Source organism: Wasmannia auropunctata, unplaced genomic scaffold, assembly GCF_000956235.1.
Source record: "Wasmannia auropunctata unplaced genomic scaffold, wasmannia.A_1.0 LD335996.1, whole genome shotgun sequence".
Taxonomy (NCBI): domain Eukaryota; kingdom Metazoa; phylum Arthropoda; class Insecta; order Hymenoptera; family Formicidae; genus Wasmannia; species Wasmannia auropunctata.
Genome location: NW_012026894.1, coordinates 3,095,657 through 3,114,033, shown reverse-complemented (window position 1 = coordinate 3,114,033; position 18,377 = coordinate 3,095,657). Strand labels below are relative to the sequence as shown.

General features: G+C 27.9%; 1 protein-coding gene and 1 long non-coding RNA gene across 3 annotated transcripts in view; both read right to left on the bottom strand.

Moving 5' to 3' along the window:
- LOC105453715 overlaps positions 1-5,141 on the bottom strand; it is a 6,048-nt gene extending 907 nt beyond the window's left edge. The window contains exons 1-4 of the long non-coding RNA XR_974909.1: positions 4,931-5,141; positions 4,217-4,321; positions 3,951-4,066; positions 3,426-3,510 (exon numbers count right to left, since the gene is read on the bottom strand). This is a non-coding gene — a long non-coding RNA (uncharacterized LOC105453715). The remainder of the gene's footprint in view (positions 1-3,425; positions 3,511-3,950; positions 4,067-4,216; positions 4,322-4,930) is intronic.
- A 9,415-nt stretch (positions 5,142-14,556) lies between these two features.
- On the bottom strand, positions 14,557-18,105 carry LOC105453714 (ornithine decarboxylase 2-like). Of its 2 annotated transcripts, XM_011695893.1 has the most exons (8): positions 17,867-18,105; positions 16,941-17,153; positions 16,767-16,843; positions 16,289-16,461; positions 15,858-16,158; positions 15,518-15,757; positions 15,197-15,405; positions 14,557-15,005 (listed from the first exon to the last, which is right to left on the bottom strand). In XM_011695893.1, the coding sequence occupies exons 2-8, from the start codon at positions 17,122-17,124 to the stop codon at positions 14,957-14,959; spliced, it is 1,233 nt and encodes a 410-aa protein (XP_011694195.1). In that variant the 5' UTR covers positions 17,125-17,153; positions 17,867-18,105; the 3' UTR covers positions 14,557-14,956. The 2 variants fall into 2 exon arrangements, with proteins under 2 accessions (XP_011694195.1, XP_011694193.1); XM_011695891.1 differs by lacking the exon at positions 17,867-18,105 and having other exon boundaries at positions 16,941-17,258.
- Positions 18,106-18,377: the final 272 nt, after the last annotated feature.

The following is an 18,377-nucleotide window of genomic DNA, read 5'->3' as shown; positions in this document are numbered from 1 at the left end:
GGAGATAGATAATTATACATATTAGTAAATATAATATTTAATTAAAGACAAATTAAATTAAATTAATTCAATATGCATAAGAATTATCTTTTGAGACATTGATTATTATGACTATTATGAGCAATGTTTTAATTTGAATCTTTTATTTGTGTGTTATAGTATCATCGTAGCTTCGTGGCTGACTAACTCCGCCTGTTGCGCTTCAGGTCGGTAAGTGAAAAAAATTTTTTTATAAATAGGGTAACGAATCTTTGAAACTTGTATTAGATTTACTATATTTATATAATAATACTGCAATTTAAATTTTCACAGATCCGTTGCCCTTATATGGATAGACTAGATCAGACTAGTCAATAATTAATTGTAAAATATCATTTATTGATTTATGTATTGTTCCTACGAGAGAATAGAGTTTATTATGTTGATGATAATCAAAATTTTGCAATGGATATTTTATTATCAAATTTAAAATATTCATTTTTATTTTTTTGTGAGAAAGAATACTAACTTGTATATATAACACACGATTTTCCAATCTTAGTTTTTTATAGTCTATCCATTTAGTAGCTTAAATTTATATTTATAAATAAAACAAAATAAAATGACGTGAGATCCAGTAAAAATTTGACCGCGGAATTGAAAAATTTTTTATATAGTACCATCTCAAAGTTTTATATTAATTATATCAAAATACTTAATAAAATCCGAAGTTATATATATTTCTGTTATATCATATTAAATGTAATAACAATAATATTTTAGAATAGAATAATTATATATTTACTTTTTATATAAATATGAAAATCTATTAAGAAAACTGTCTCTCACATGTGCGACAGCTTAATAAATTTATTACATTGATTACGATATTAATTATATATAAAAATTATTCTCTTTGGATCATATCACGTCATTTATATTGAATATCTTAAAATATCTGAGGTGAGAGTTAAATAACGGTTTCGCGATTCAGGTCGTGATTTACACTAATTAATTTAAAAATTTTTGTTTAATATTTCTCTATTATCCTATTCAAATTCGAGTATTCGTGAATGAGATATATTATCGCGACAATTTTGATTTAGAACGCGATTAACGTAAAATTATTTTTATTCTTTAATGACATAATTTTATTTCCTTGATATAATTCTTGGTCTCGAAGATTAAAAAGATGACACGCGTATCTTTGATAAATTAAATTAAATTAAATTTGTTCTATTAATTATCTTTATATCTTTTTCTGATATTATAAATACGTTCTTGCTAACAGATCGTAATGTTTCATAATCGACCGTGATATTACAAACATCTATCAATATTAATAATCTAATTTTAATATAAAATATTTTATATGTTACTCACCTAATTTAATGATAAACAAGTTTTAAAATTTGTCACTTGCTTTCTCAGGGACTCACATTGATGAGTACGGGAGTTGGCCTTCCCGAGATACCCGAGCCATTTATGTTGCGTTTCACTTGGCATTTCGCGATTTTAGAATCATTCTATCCCAGTTATTTATTAAATACTGTATATAACGCTCTCAGCATTACGAAATTCAAGTGGAACGCACTCTAAACAGGTTTATTCATATTTCTATTTCAATATTATACCATTCAAGTAAAGATAAGAGGACACGCGTTTTAATATTTTAATTAACATACGTATTTATAAATATACATGCGGTTTAAAGACAATAGTTGATAATATATTTAAGCGTTGATGGTTTCTGTGCTTTTGGAAGCATGTGCCATGACGAAAAGGTATAAATAACAAATAAATAAATAAAATAATAGAGGAATAAATAAAAATAAATATAGAGGAATAAATTTCATTGTTGTTACACTCAGTATTAGAATCAAATATTAAGAAATATGTTCGTACGGTGAGGTACCATAAAAATCGTTATATCAAAATTTTTTAATCGTCCCGTTAAAATTTGAGAGTGCCTGCTGCAAATCCAGAATTAATCCCGAGTTTCCTCGTAATCAGGGATTCCCGGTAGCAATGATTTTGGCATCAGTTGGCGACGACCACTATATATTTTTCAAAGTCGAGTCGCGAAATTAATAATGAAAAAATAAATTATGGGAAAAGATCTTATTCGTTTTTAAAATGTTTTCCCATTAATGCTATTACTAATATATCGATTTGATCTTGTTGTGTAATACTTACATTACGCAATGTCAAATGAAAAACGGTGACAGTCGTTAATTCCTTGCCAAAATGATTGTTATCCGGGGGCAATCCAGAAGATTCGGGATTTATTCCTTCCTGCAGTAGATCTCTTGACATTCAACGAGGCTTTTTACCGAAAAACATAATTACACTACATTTAATAATAATATTAATAATAATGGAATCAAAATGGCATTCCGAAATAGAATTCACTTGTAGGTATACAATAATACATAGGTCATAAATATATTTTTTTAACCGTCTCGTTGAAATTTGAGTGTCTGCTGCAGACACAGAATTAATCCTGGGTTTTCTCGTAATCACGGATTCCCGGTAGCAATGATTTTGGCATCAGTTGGCGACGACCACCATATATTTTTCAAAGTCGAGTCGCGAAATTAATAATGAAAAAATAAATTATGGGAAAAGATGTTATTCGTTTTTCAAATGTTTTCCCATTAATCCTATTACTAATATATCGATTTGATCTTGCGTAATACTTACATTACGCAATGTCAAATGAAAAACGGTGACAGTCGTTAATTCCTTGCCAAAATGATTGTTATCCGGGGGGCAATCCGGAAGATTCGGTATTCATTCCTTTCTGCAGTAAATCTCTCGACATTTAACGAGGCTTATTACTGAGAAAAAAATTAGAGTATGTGTAATAATAATAACATCAGTAATGATGAAACCAAGATAGCATTATGCAATAAAATTCACACGTATGCAATTATAAGTCACAAATATTGGCCATCAATTTATGGTCTTAAATTATCAATATTAATATGAAAATTTGATTATAATTTTATCGCTAGCTCATCAAACTTACTACTTATTTCATTATGCATCGATAATGATTTTTTAATCTCTATCAGATCTCTATCGTTACACTCTCTCTCTCTACCGTTTGTAAAAATCAATAAAAATGGACATTAATAATATAATAACATCATGTCGCACAATATATTTTTTGACGGGCTCCACTTGATTCTCTTTCACACATTTCTTCTTCAAACACACATTGCTCCTTCTCGTAGCATTCCTTTCGTTTCAGATTTCTCAAATTTCTCTTACTGAAAATTGTAATTTTTCGTTAATCATGTCATATTTCTGTTTCAGCTTCTTCCCTGCGACCTGTAATTGACATTGCGTTATATCGTCGATACGCTAATGTCTTTTGCACGTGCCATGGAGAAGCTGCAGCAGTGATTCGAGATTGTATCTAGAAATTGTTGAGATTTTACCGGAAAGAAATGATGAATGCGATAGGAGACTTCGCTGCGAACGAGTAATCTGTGCATCTTGTACAAGAGGAATTAGGATGAAGCTCTTAACAACGAGAGAGAACGATGATGAGAGAGAAAAAATTAGTATAGAGTAATATTTTTCTTTAAAACATTACAGAGGACATGATGAAACGACAAGACGAAAACGATAAAGTCATACCAAATTTTCTAAATATTTAGTAACTACTGAAATTAATTTAAATTTTTATTTTTAATTTTTTTGTTGTTTTGAGGAATTAGCAATCACGTATTAATTTTTATTCTGGCAATTTAATACCAACAATTGATTATTTTGTTTTTGATAAAATTTATTTTCTAACTAACTTGTGACGTGTTAAATATTTATTTTACATGTAGCTTGGTCATATTGCGCAATATTTAAAATAAATTATGTCATTTATGTGTTTTTTATGCATTTTCTATCTTGGCGGAGACATTTCGTTATTAAATTCTTTGTATTAGGTATAAGATACTACAAAATACCCTATCGTGGTGATCTTGTATCAATGTTTATCATGATTTATCGTCTCATTGAGAGTTGAGAGTGCTTGTTGCAGATCCAGAATTAATCCTGGGTTTTCCCCTAACAAACTCGAATCCTGCGGGAATAATGTTTTCGGCATGAGTTGGCGACGACGGCCAAATGATTTTTACAGTTATAAAAAAATTCTTTGAAATTTTATTCTTTTTAATAAATATTTTTTTATTTATAAATGGGAATTATTTAATCTGTCTTGTTGCATAATTACTTGAATTATGTAATGATAAATTGGAAACGGCGACTGTCATTGATTCTGCTGCCGAAATTTATTTTTATCCGGGGGCACTCCGGAAGATTCGGGATTCGTTCCTTCCTGCAACAGATTTTTTGATGTCCAATGTGGCTTTATTGCATAAATTATTATACTATTTTTGTCATAATATCAACCGTACTGAACCAAAGTCGTGATGTACAAATTACTATTGTACATTAGAATTATCTGCTATCAATTTATTCGCCTTGATCGAGTGTGATTTGTAAATTATTTTTTTATTATTGGTTTATATCAAAAACTTTACTTGTCTTTTTATTGATCATTTCTTTTAAAAGAATTGAAAATACATTAGTAATTAAACTGAACGAATAATTTATATTATCTTTTGATCATAGTTGCTTAAATTACATAATGAGCTCAGCTAACTGCAATCCGCTAATTATTAATAAATAAATTTAAGTATTGTATATTATTATACCAGTAGCACATTCTGTCAATGTCAGATTGTGAACGCGTTTCTTCTTACCTACTTTCAAACCATTAAAATATAAAATGTTTAGCTTGTAAAAATAATAATATTAATAATATTATTATTTTTAATTCTCTACTAATTTATATTTATTTTTAGGTTATTTACATTTCTAGATTTTGTTATTTTTTTGTTATTTTTTTACATTATATATTTATATATTATAATATGTGTATAACTTATTTGTTATTTATGTATATTCTTCCTCGCCTTTCTGTTGGAAACGACAATTCGGAGAATTCTTACGTAGTAAATAACAGGACTTGTCACGCCCAAACGGCGGGGAAAAATTTATCATTTGCACAGACGATTTCTGCCACAGCGTTGGACATCCTGCTCAAAACGTAATTGACCAGCTCGGCGTGCAAATACTCGAAGAGACAGTCGTCGGACTGCTTCATCGTTACCGTCGACAATATCTGTTTTTTTGTTTCAATTTTAGGGAAAGGTTCCCGTGTACTTTGGGACGCTAAAATGTACTAGTTGCAGAAAAAACGCGTTAAACAGTCTGGGCGCAGCCGTCAACTTTCCGTAGACTGTTAATTGAAAAAAATTACTCCTTCCGCCGACCTATGTCCGACTGCAAAGTATCGTTAACGAGTCTTCCAAAACACGATGTAACATATACAGTGATAAGGAATCACTGAGGAAAAGTCAAAGCAACGGTAAAACTCCCATTCTGAGAAGAAAAGAATGAGGCTTCGACGCTGGAGTAACAATATAGCAGTGAGTATTATTTTTAGTTTGCGTAATATTGATTTCTGTTTATTTGGATCGTTTTATTTCAACTATTTGAAAATAATAATTAGAGAAAGGAAGTAATTTAAAATTTTATACAATTTTATTCTTATGGAATTCTTTTTTGGAAAATTTATAATTATTTGAAAAATATTTAATTGAAAGAGGAAAAGTTTGATGCGCGTAAGAATTATCTTCTAAAATGTGGATTATTTTGAATGCTATTTCAATTTTGATCAGGAGGCCTGACAACAACAAACGTTCTGAGAGGAGGAGGAGGCCTAGGAGAGGCATCGGGCTCCGGCAGAGTAACCTTGGTGTAAGTATTATTTTTTATCTGCAAAATTAATAATTCTTTCTTATGTATTCGGATCGTTTTATCTAAATCTAAAAGATTCGAATACGATAAATTACGAAATAATTGGAGATAGAAAAATTATCTACGAATATAAGTTTATTCTTTTTTAATTTTTTTTTAAATAAATAATTATATTAACAAAAACTAATTGAAAATTCAATGCGTTTAAAAATGTTCTTTGACATATTGATTATTTTGAGCTCTGTTTTAATTTTAATCAGGAGGAAACCACCTGACAACCACAAATGTTCTGAGAGGAGGAGGAGGCCTAGGAGAGGCATCGGGCTCCGGCAGAGTAATTTTGATGTAAGTATCATTTTTTATCTGCAAAAAATTAATAGTTCTTTCTTATGCATTTGGATCGGCTTATCTGAATTTAAAAATCTGAATAAATAATAAATGATAAATTACAAAATAATTGGAAACAGAACTTCTACAAATATAAGTTTATTTTTTTCTTCAATCTTTTGTAAAAATAAATAATTATATTAATAAAGATTAATTAAAAGTTCAGTGCATTGAAAAATTGCTTTTCACATATTTATTATTTTGTGCGCTGTTTTAATTTGAATCCAATCAATTCCTGACAATTCACGAGACTTGATCAAATCTCTACTGATCGGTTCAAAACGAAATTAACATAAAATTTTACTTTTATTTGAGCATAACTCTTATAGTATTTTGCATGGTAATCACTTTTACATCTTCTTCTTATTAATCTCTGATCTATTTAATAATACCTTAATTATATCTTCTTTCAGATATTCCTTACATATATCAAAACAACGAGGAAGTTAACGTACTCGTCGACGACTTAATTAAAAGTACAAACCGCGTCGCGCGTTTGGTTCGGGAGTGTCGTAAACTTTTATTAATAATTAGTCTACGCGCGATTGTTGCATATTATCCGCGTGTGTTTTTCGCGAGTGTCCTGTGCGGGAGGAACAGGAGACCTGATAATTCAATTCTGAGAGGAGGAGGGGGCCTAAGAGAGGCATCGGGCTCCGGTGGAGCAACTTTGGGGTGAGTATAATTTTTTACCTATGAAATTAATAATTCTTTCTCATTTATTTTTTATTTTAATAAGTTAATAGTTAGAAAGAAAATATAAAATTTTATAAAGGATTGTTTTTATAAAGAGTTTTTCGAAAAATACAATAATTATATTATATGTAAGTATTTTATTAAAAAATGAATAAAAATTCGATGTGCGAAAGAATTATCTTTTAAAGATTAATTATTTTGAGCGGTGTTTTAATTTGAATGTTATGTTTATGTGTTACAGTATCATCGTAGCTTCGTGGCAGATAACTCCGCCCGTTGCGCTTCAGGTTGGTAAGTGAAACCTTTTTTAATGAGATGCAGGGGTGTGAGAAAAGTGCAATTATCTACAATCTTATTATGAATATAATACATAATATATTCAAGTTTCACAGATTATTGCTCTAAAATATTCAAATTGATATAATCAAGACATAATTACATAATTTTGACTAGAAAGCGATTAATATAAAATTTTTTTCATTACCATATAGTATCAAGTAGATACTTGGTAGTATATAATATGCCATATTATAAGTATATAATATGGCATATATTAGGTACTTACGTTATGCCATAGAATTTATATACTACATTATTATGATTGAGGGGAAATGGGTTATTAATCGGGAGGGTAACTTGCTCATAAATTAAATCGCGAGTTTTTATATTATTGTTTATTTCATATTTTTCCTAATCCCGTTGGACCAACACCAAATATAGGACATATATATTAGTATATAATATACTTATGTTATAGAAATTATGTACTATTATATAATATTATGTTCGGAGGATGGAGTTATTAATCGGAAGAGTAATTTGCTCTTAAATTAAATTGCGAATTTATATATATATATATATATTTTTTTTTTCAAATTATTTCCCATATTTTTTATAATCGCGATATGCCTCTTAACATCTGAAACACATATTAGGTATTTACGTATTCGTGTTTTACTGCACATTTATACAATAAGTAAATAGGAGTAGGTAGGAATATGCAAATAGATAGGCATAAATAAATAAAAATACGGGAAGATAGAAAAATAGATAAGAAATACATGCAGAAAGGATTATTTAATGTTTGGGGAAAACTAAATGTAACTTAATATTTTAAATAACATTTAACGCCGCGAAATTAAATTTCATTTTTAAAATTGGCTACAATTAAATTACATAATAGATAATACATAATATGTAAATAGAAATAGACATACGTATATGTAAGCACGAATATATAACAAAGACAGAATAAACAAAAAATACGGATAAGTAGGAGTTCAGAGACTAAATATAACTTAATATTTTAAAAATTAAAGCGCTGCAAATTAATGACATTTAACATCGCAAAATTTAATTTTTCTTTTAAAACTATACTAAGTACAACTAAACTACATAATATTATATTATAAATAGGAAATTACGAATACACGGATATCACAATTTCGTAATTGATAATCCAAAAAGATATTTAAAAAATTAAATAAAATTAAAAATTTCAATTTTACAAAAAATTGAATAAAAAGTATAAATTTATTTTTAAATTTTATTTAACTCTTAGCCCCCAAATTATTTTTTTGTAAAATTGTATACTCTTATAAATTATGTAATATATTGATGTAATTTAATTGTATTTGTCAGTAAATTTGTGTAAAATTAAATATGTAATATAAAATTTATGTAATACTATGTCCAGATAAATATCGTTACTTTTATACGGTGGTTACCAACGAAATATTTGGAATATTTTGAGATATTTATCGGATACATATACATATCCATGTACATATTTATTCGATATTAGTAACATTTATCTGGTCATAGTAAACTAAATTATAGCATATTTGATAAGATTAAACGGCCAAAGACGAGCAATTTAATAGGTAACAAAAATTATTTTTAATTAATTCTCAAACATAAAACAAGACTAGTTTCATTCTTATTTTTTAGGACTTTTTTAATTGCAATTTACTCGTTTAATCTTATTAATTATTGTATTACAATAACGAGCGAAATTTATTAACAAAAATTTTCAATTATATAGCTTAATTATATAGCCTAATTATATAGCTTATAATATAAACGTGAAATTGACAAAACGCATATGATAACAAGTTTATTAAATTAATGCTTTCGATAAATATTTAAAGTTTTAATAAATTTTAAAGTTCTTAGTTTCCAAATTTTTATTTTGAGTACCAAGAAGTCATCAGTAATTCGAGTAATTTTTTATTTAAGTTTTTATGTTTAGACTTAACAATTTTATTAATTGTTTAAGTATTTAATAATTTTTAATGAGATATATTTTATTAAGATTCAAATAAGTCAAATTTATTAAATAAGACAGTGAAGTCTCTTATGCTTTTATTGATCAAATATTAACTTATTCTTGCTTGAACACATTTTTAATACTACAGAATTGCGAGTACATTTATATATTTATAAAATTATTACAAGATTTATAGTTTTTTGTCATCTTGATTATAGCCGTAAGAATCTGCAGACTAATCATTTCTCGTTTTCTTTTAAACATTTCCATGATTTCTTCGGCATGTTAAATATTTCTTAACAAATATTTTTAAATTATATTTGAAAATAATCCGAAATTATACTTAGAATATTTCTAAATTATATTTAGAAATAGTTAAGGATATTTAAATATTTAATAAAAGCAATTGTACATCGTTTTTTTCTCGTTCTTAAGTGTGATTATTTGTCTCAACAAACGAAGGCCTCATTACTGTTTTTTGCGTCAGATAGGTGTCAGTGAATACGTGGTTCGTATCGATGGGAAATCAGAATAATTTTCTTTGTTATTGAGAGTTATTTCTTGTCAATATTCGTGAAATCCATTTGTAAAATATATAGTATAGTACTCCGTTGAAAGTTAAGAATTCTTATAAGGCTGGAATTAAACCGGGATTTTTTCAGCAGTTTCCGGAAGTAATGATTTTGGCAATATGTCAATGATGACAACTATACATTTTAAAATCGAGTCGTGAAATTAAATCAGTATAATATTTTAAAAGAATTTCTCTTTTCTTTTGTTAAATATTCTCCCATTAATAATAATATTTTGGTATTAGTACTGTACTAATGATAGTAATACTTACAATTAGTATTATAGAATACGGATATAAAATGATTATTTGTATACATTTCAGTTATCAAGTAAATACATTTAAGTTTTATACTAATAGTTTTTCCTATTTTTCAGTGATTACAAAAATATGATTACAAACGTATATATTTAATTTTCTAACTTTTAATTTATTTTAGGAAATTATTTTTAGGTACTGGACATCCCGCCATTCTCAAGGATATTACAATTTATTTAGTTATAGTAATTTACACTTTTTTATAATAAAATACATGTAAATATTATAAGATCTTATTTAACAAAATTTGATTTTTACGAAAAAAGTTTGTATCTTTTTGTTTTAAGAATCTTATAAATGTAATTTGAAATGTATGGTTACAAAAATTTCGAGATAAGTCGAATGGGTATCCCTCATATTAGTGGGATGTCAACAGCATAACATTTTTGAATCGCTTCAGAAAAATAAAGAATTCAATTTTATATGGCTAAAGTTTTCAATATATGTATATAATTCTTTAAAATCCCACTATTATTGGGTTCGACTCATCTCGAACAGTTGGTACCCGAGAAACATTTGTACCCATACAGACACTAAGTTATAATAATGTATTTTATTACTTAAATTAATATATTAAATATATTCTTTTGTAATCACTATTTCATAAGAATCATTCTATCCATACATTTTTTTAAATAAAAAAAGAGATGATTTTTAATAATGGGAGACTATATATTTTTTGCGCGCGAATTTTAATATTTTCTATTAAAGGTAAAATATGATAACTGTCTTTGATACATTGTCAAAATCATTATTATCGGATTTAGATTTTGTCCTACTGCTGGTGTTTGACAAATTGCTTAATTTTTTGTGAATATTTCCTTGTGGAACTTGATAAAAAATTAAAAAATATTAAGTTCGCTCTCCATCATGAAGATTCTTCTTAGAATCGATACTAACTAGTATATCACTCGATAAAGAGACCTTAATGTGGTTAGACCAGTTATCTATTCTTGAAGCCGATGAAAACAGTCATTTCTCGCTATGTTCTAAGATTTATAGAGCTTGGAATATAGCAGCCATTAGTCAATAGAGTTTTAATATTTTAATTAATAGCTTACTTAATTTATATGTAATATTATTATCGAAATCAAGTATAAACATGTTCCCGCGAAAAATATAAATTGTAGTATCGTATTTTTCTTTTAGAAAGCAATAATAATTAATGAAGAATTTCCATTGGCATTTTAGATGTCATGGTTTAGATTTTATTATTCAGAATGTAGTATCGCGAGTATTTCCAATCAATTTGTTCATTGCCTAGATCAGTATTAATTTGTTACCGCGGTTTAACTTCTAATTTGATCATTGGTTTATTTTGTGTGCTTATTTTTTTGTAAAAAAATCCTGTATACATTTCATAAAATAGTTTCATAGAAAATTTTGTAGAATTTATCAATATTTGAAGGATTATAAGACATATAAAATTAACAATTTTTTATTCGCAAATGCGTTATATGAAATGTAATGAGTTTTGTATAATCGCAAATTGGCAATTAAAAATAAATATGATTTTAATTATTATCAATATTTTATTTTATTCGCTTTATCAATATACACACATATATATTAGCATAGGTTTAATAATATTTGTTATCATATGCATTTTCGACGCTTTCGTAAAATTCTGTATTATAAAAATTTTTTTAATTATTACGTGTTACTAATATTATTTTTATTATATTTTGAACAGCGTTTTATGATTCTGTATTATATTACATTGTAAACAACATATATTTTACAATTATATTGCAGTATAATATTAAATTATTTAAAAGGTTAGGGTTAAAGAAATAAGATTAATAAATTGTATTTTAACGCGAATTAATTATATAAATAATAATGAAGCAAGAAAGTAAAAAAGAAAATAAAATTTCGATTAGATCAGTGATGCCAGTATCACATATCAGTGATAACCATGTCGTTTTATTTTATTTCAAATTTTTATTTTCTTATTTTCTTTTATTATTCTTATTTATAAAATTTATTCTGGCTAAAACGGATTAACCTGTATACAAACTTAACATTGATACGTGATACTGATAAAATACTGATCTGTATACTACAGATCTGTATACAGATCAAGACACATATCAATGTCGTGCAGTAAATGTCACTAATTTATATATAGATCAGTGATACTTACAAAAAAAGGGGACCGTCGATGAAAATCGGCGGGGGAGGTGGAGGGTCTTTATAGGTTGATTCGTTTTTATTAAACTTTATTTAAATTTTTATATTGAAAGTATATAATTTGTATTAAAAAATTCTAAATTTTAAGTTTTCTAATTATAACAACTATTCAATCAAAAAACGGAACAGCCTAAAAAATTAAAGTTGATATGTATTAACAATTTAATATAATATATTTTACGATGTCATATATTGTATCATATTATGTATTAATATTTCTAAATGTATCATATTATTTATAATGTAATATAATATCAGCACTGTGCTTACATTGTATTAAATAATATAAATATATTTAAAAAGAGGACCGCTGATTATAATCGGCGAGGGTGGTGGAGGGCCTCTAGTGGTTGATGAGTTTATATTGAATTTTATCTGAATTCTCAAATTAAAAATATATAGTTTGTACAAGAAAAATCCAAATTTCAAGATTTCTATCATAATTACATTCAATCAAAACGAAACAGCCTAAAAAAATTAAAGTTTAAATGTGTAAACAATTTAATGTAATATATTTTATAATTTTTTTCATATTTTGTGTGTTGTGTCATATTATGTATTATTGTTATATTGTATTGTATAATATTTCATATAATATAATATAATATTAGCATTGTGCTTATATATTATATTATAATATAATACACGCATAATTAAATAAAAGAAGACCGTCGATTATAATCGGCGGGGGTGGTGGAGGGCCTTTATCAGTTGATCCATTTATGTTAAATTTTGAATTTTTTAATTGAAAATATATTGTTTGTATAGGAAAATTCTAAATTTTGAGTTTTTTATCGTAACTATTCAATCAAAAAATGGATTAGCTTAAAAACTTAAAGTTGATATGTATAAACAATTTAATATAATATGTTTTACGATTTTGTCATATATTGTATCATATTATGTATTAATATTTTTAATTATATTATATTATTTATAATGTAATATAATATTACACTATGCTTATATTGTATTAAATAACGTATAATGATGTAATATAATGTATATAATGTAATATAATAATGTAATATAATGTATAATAATGTAATATATAAACATATTTGAAAGAGGATCGCTGATTATAATTGGCGGGGATGGTGGAGGGCCTCTAGAAGTTGATGAGTTTATATTGAAGTATTATCGTATTTTTGTTATATTATATTACATTCTATATAATATGATATTAACATTGTGCTTTTATTATATTATAATATAATACCAGCACATTTAAATTAAAAAAAAGAAGACCGTCGATTGTAATCGGCGGGGGTGGTGGAGGGCCTTTACAAGTAGATTCGTTTATGTTAAATTTTGAATTCTTAAATTAAAAATATATTGTTTGTAAAGGAAAATTCTAAATTTTGAGTTTTTTATCGTAACTATTCAATCAAAAAACGGATTAGCTTAAAAAATTAAAGTTGATATGTATAAACAATTTGATATAATATATTTTACGATTTTGTCATATATTGTATCATATTATGTAATAATATTTTTAATTATATTATATTATTTATAATGTAATATAATATTAGCACTATGCTTACATTGTATTAAATAATGTAATATAAACATATTTAAAAAGAGGACCGCTGATTATATTTGGCGGGGGTGGTGGAGGGCCTCTAGAAGTTGATGAGTTTATATTGAATTTATATTATCATATTTTTGTTATATTGTATTATATTTTATAACAAATATAATTACGATAGAAATTTTAAAATTTAAAATTTTCTTACACAAACAATATATTTTTCATTTAAGAATTCAAAATTTAACATAAACGAATCAACCTATAGAGGCCCCACTATTCCCGCCGATTATAATCGACGGTCTTCTTTTATTTAAATGTGCTTGTATTATAATAAAATATTAGATTATTACATTGTGCTTATATTATTAATTAAAGCAAAATATGAGAAATAAATAACATTTTTATTTATTTCTCATATTTTTTTATCAAACGTTTTATATGCTTTTTCTAATATCTCAAAAATAATTTAAAACTTAAAAATAATTAACATTATATCATTACATCACGTATATAATTATATATATATAAAAAGACAATAATCTTGCATATCATAAATATAAAATTATAAAGAATAATTAAACATATGCAGTATTACTCATTACTGTTAACGTTTTGACTGTCGCACAAATTTCTGTAATCGATTCTTATATGTCACACCGTTATTTTTTATATAATATAATTTTAAGTAAATTTTTTTAAACATTAAAATACATTTTCTATAATAGTAAAGTATATTTTTTAATTAAAATCTTTGGCTTGGACCTTTAAAATATATTAGTCTATCCATATATTAATACTTACATCAAATATATCAATTTATCCACACTATGTCATATAAAATCAATACGTAGTTTTCTCGGTTCATGTACAAGTAGTAAGTAGAAAATGTGTGAATTAAATTAATACTAAAATTGATAGATCGGCACCTGAACCCACATAGGTGTGTATCCAATTGGATACACATGACAGTCAAAGTGTTAATCAAAAGTGTTAATCAAAAGTTAATCACCATTCGCAATTATCAGTATATTTATATCTAAATAATGAGAGCGATTAGATAAATATTAAGAAAGTAAATAAAATTTAATCGAGACAAAAACTCATGTTATCTTAATTTTAATTATTAATTTAATTTGTGTCAGCGGTTTTCAATGTAATGCTCCCTTTCCATTGGCTTGGCTCATTCCATGGATCTTTGCATCAGTTTGATCTCCATTAGTAGATTTTTCCTGAAATTATTAGTATTTTTTTAAGTTATAAAATTAAATTAAATTAAGTCGTGATATTAATTCAAGATATGTTTAGAATAATTTACGAGAACTTAGAAATATCTTGTTAGTAATCTCTGTATTAAAAAATGTAAAATGTAAATAAGACGATACATGCGTATACAAAAGAAAGGTATTAGTGAATTGCTAACCATTGACTTTTTCTAATAAACGGTGTGACTTTTGGGATCGGAAATCCATTGAATGCCGTGCACAGGCTTAAAGTGTAAGAACCAATGTCCTTCCAAACTAGCCAATCGCCGATGTGAAGTTCTGGCAGTAATACATCTTTAACAATTAGATCGTACGAATCGCAAGTCGGTCCCCACAAAGTCGAAAGAAATTTCTTATCGCTCGCCGGCTATACAAATTATTAATAAATTATTTTTTCCATCGACAAAAAGAAATTTTTCGTATATAATATTCAGTGATGTTCAACGGGTCGTAATATTTGTGATTACGTGTGTACGTACCTCAAAGAGAGTTTGCGGAACTCTAGCCTTGAGACCTAACATTTCATCCAGAAACGAGTTGAACGTTCCGACATTCGTGTAATACATTCTCATAAGTTTGCCATTTTTATGAACGATTTTTTTGGAGTGTAAGAACGCGGTTAGGGTAAATGCCGATTCAACGTAGTATCTTCCGGGTTCGCTGATGATTCTTATGCTGGGATCAAGATCTTGAATTGCATCGTTGACAATATTGGCAAGCTGACAGAATTGAAAAATGAAATCGAAAGATTATTTTGGCTGTCGCGGTGTGAGATGAGAAAAGAGAACGTGCGTAAGACGTGACTGGTAAAGCATGTACCTTGTCAATATCTGTTCCTCTTTCACCGGGAAAGCCGCCGCCGATGTCGATCAGCTGCACATCCTTGCAGCCCATCGATTGGGCGATTGTGATCAATCGTTTGCATATGCCGATGCCTCTACTGTACGCGTTCAGCTCTCTGCACGGGCTACCGACGTGAAAACTGAAGCCGTGCAGGGTGAGACCGAGGTTCATCGTAAATTGTATCAATCGTACAGCATTCTCGTCCGGTTCGCAGCCGAATTTCAGTCCGAGATCGCAATCCGAGTTCTTCGCGTCGCATCGAATGCGTACCACTATCCTGTTAGACCATTACGGGAAATTATTGTACGACGATCGAAAGATAAAAAGGATTAAAAAAAAAAGAAACAGAATGCTGTTTGTAACCACAATGGCAAGTAATAATAGTAGCGATTATTTTGCACACTCACTTGGCCTCCGGATAAAGATCCTTTATCTTCAAAAGTTCCAATTCACTGTCGGCGGTTATTTGGTCGACGTTCATTTTCTTGGCATACTTGATGTGAGACGGGCTTTTATACGGATTTGCGAATATGATCCGATCAGGTTGCACGCCGTACTGCATCACTTGTCTGATTTCTTGCTATTGCGACATATCACATGCATACGTGTTAAAATTAAACATATTATTCTGCTCCATTATTGAAAAGCAATTTAAGAAGCGTAAGATATTACGAAGAAATATTAAGAAGAATAAGATATCATGTATAAAATCATAAAAATTTTTTTATTTAATTTAAAGAAAAATCGTTTGATGCGAAAAGTATAACAATCAAATTATATTTTAAAATATTAACTTGAAAATTTCATGACTGAACGAGTAATGTAGAAGTTTTAATGTTTAAAATATAGAAGACTATGATCGCGATAAAAGGCGCATTAATTTACCTCGGACGCGCAGTCGAAACCAGTATTTAAGGCTGCCAATATCTTGATTACATTCGGATCGGGATTGCATTTAACCGCTGAAATCAGTTTAGAAGAAAATGAAAAATCCCTGAATTTTTTTAGTGACAAATTAAGCAATCGATTATCGAGAGGAGATCCTTAAAGTTAACATACCGTAGTGCGGGGCAACCCTCGGAATTTTTGTAATCCATTCGCGGTGTTTGTTAATAATATCACCAATATCTACAATGTAGAAACCATCTTCCTGATTTTTTCTGTTGATTATAGTCTTAATAACGTCCATATTATCCGCCGCATCGTCGATGATTTTAACTTCGTTGAAATCGTAGGGTGACATAGTGCGCAAACTCGATGTATCTCAAGTATCTGAAACGAACCGGGAGTAACAAAGCTTCCGCGCGTAATACGGTTGTCCTGAGAAATGTCACTGCTTGACTACTTATAAGCAGTCCGAGATATTGTGATAAGCATTGCTTGAATACGATCGCAGTCCATCTCTTTGCTCAACGATAAGATTCGTTGGAAGTTAATGCACGTCCCTCCGTTGGTGGTATCTCCCTTTCTCTCTCGCTCTTTTCGCGATGACGTAAATGACAAAAAGAATCCGTGCTCAATGATCTGTCATTATCGTTGAGTAGGTAAACAATCTTGCTTTTGTGGAAAATTATGCGATTTGCATACACGTACGCGGGCATGGAAATTTTATCGGGTGGGGAAGATTTATTTCCATCTACGGAAGCAAAAGAGATACTATTCTGGGAGGAGAACGGAGAAATCCCCCCAGTGGTGCATTCACCTTTTGCGGAAACTTGAGAACCGATATATCTTTGCTCATCAAAAATAACGTACTTTTTTTAGCTATGTTTACTTGCGTCTTTCATGTTTCTTCTTTTCTTTTGCTTTTTTTCTGTCTTTAACACACACACACACACACACACACACACACACGATGTGTAATAATATAAGATATATACATATATATATATATATATATATATATATATGTATAGATATATAAATATAACGATATAAAATATTCACGTAAAAAAATTTAAAGCTTTTGATAATTCAATACTTACACTGATTATTAATTATTTTTATTCAATTTATAGAAATCTTCTTAATTTTGTATATCGAGTATAACTTTTGCTTTATACTGTCTTCCAGTAATATTTTACTTAGTCTGCGTATAAACAGGCACTTGAAATAATTTTTGTAGACGTAAAGTTCAGTAGTATAAATTTCAAGGACATTACGTTATCAACACATTTACTTGAATAGGTACTTATCTATTGACTTTAGCAATTATTAAATTTTTTGTATATATACAGTGTCTCAAATTTTAATAATCAAATTACAATAAACATGCACAAATTATTTCATTTTTAATACATAAAGATCAAATAAAAATACAGTTTCGAAATTAACATTTTTAGCCATCATCACAACACGTCGCGTCGTTGCTTACTTTAGGCGTCACAGTCGGTCAAGAAATGATCGTACATCTTTTAGAGAGTAAATTACCGAGGTCGACGTTAGATAAGTGGGAGATAACGCTTGATAGAGATACGTTTCCGGATCTTGAACAGA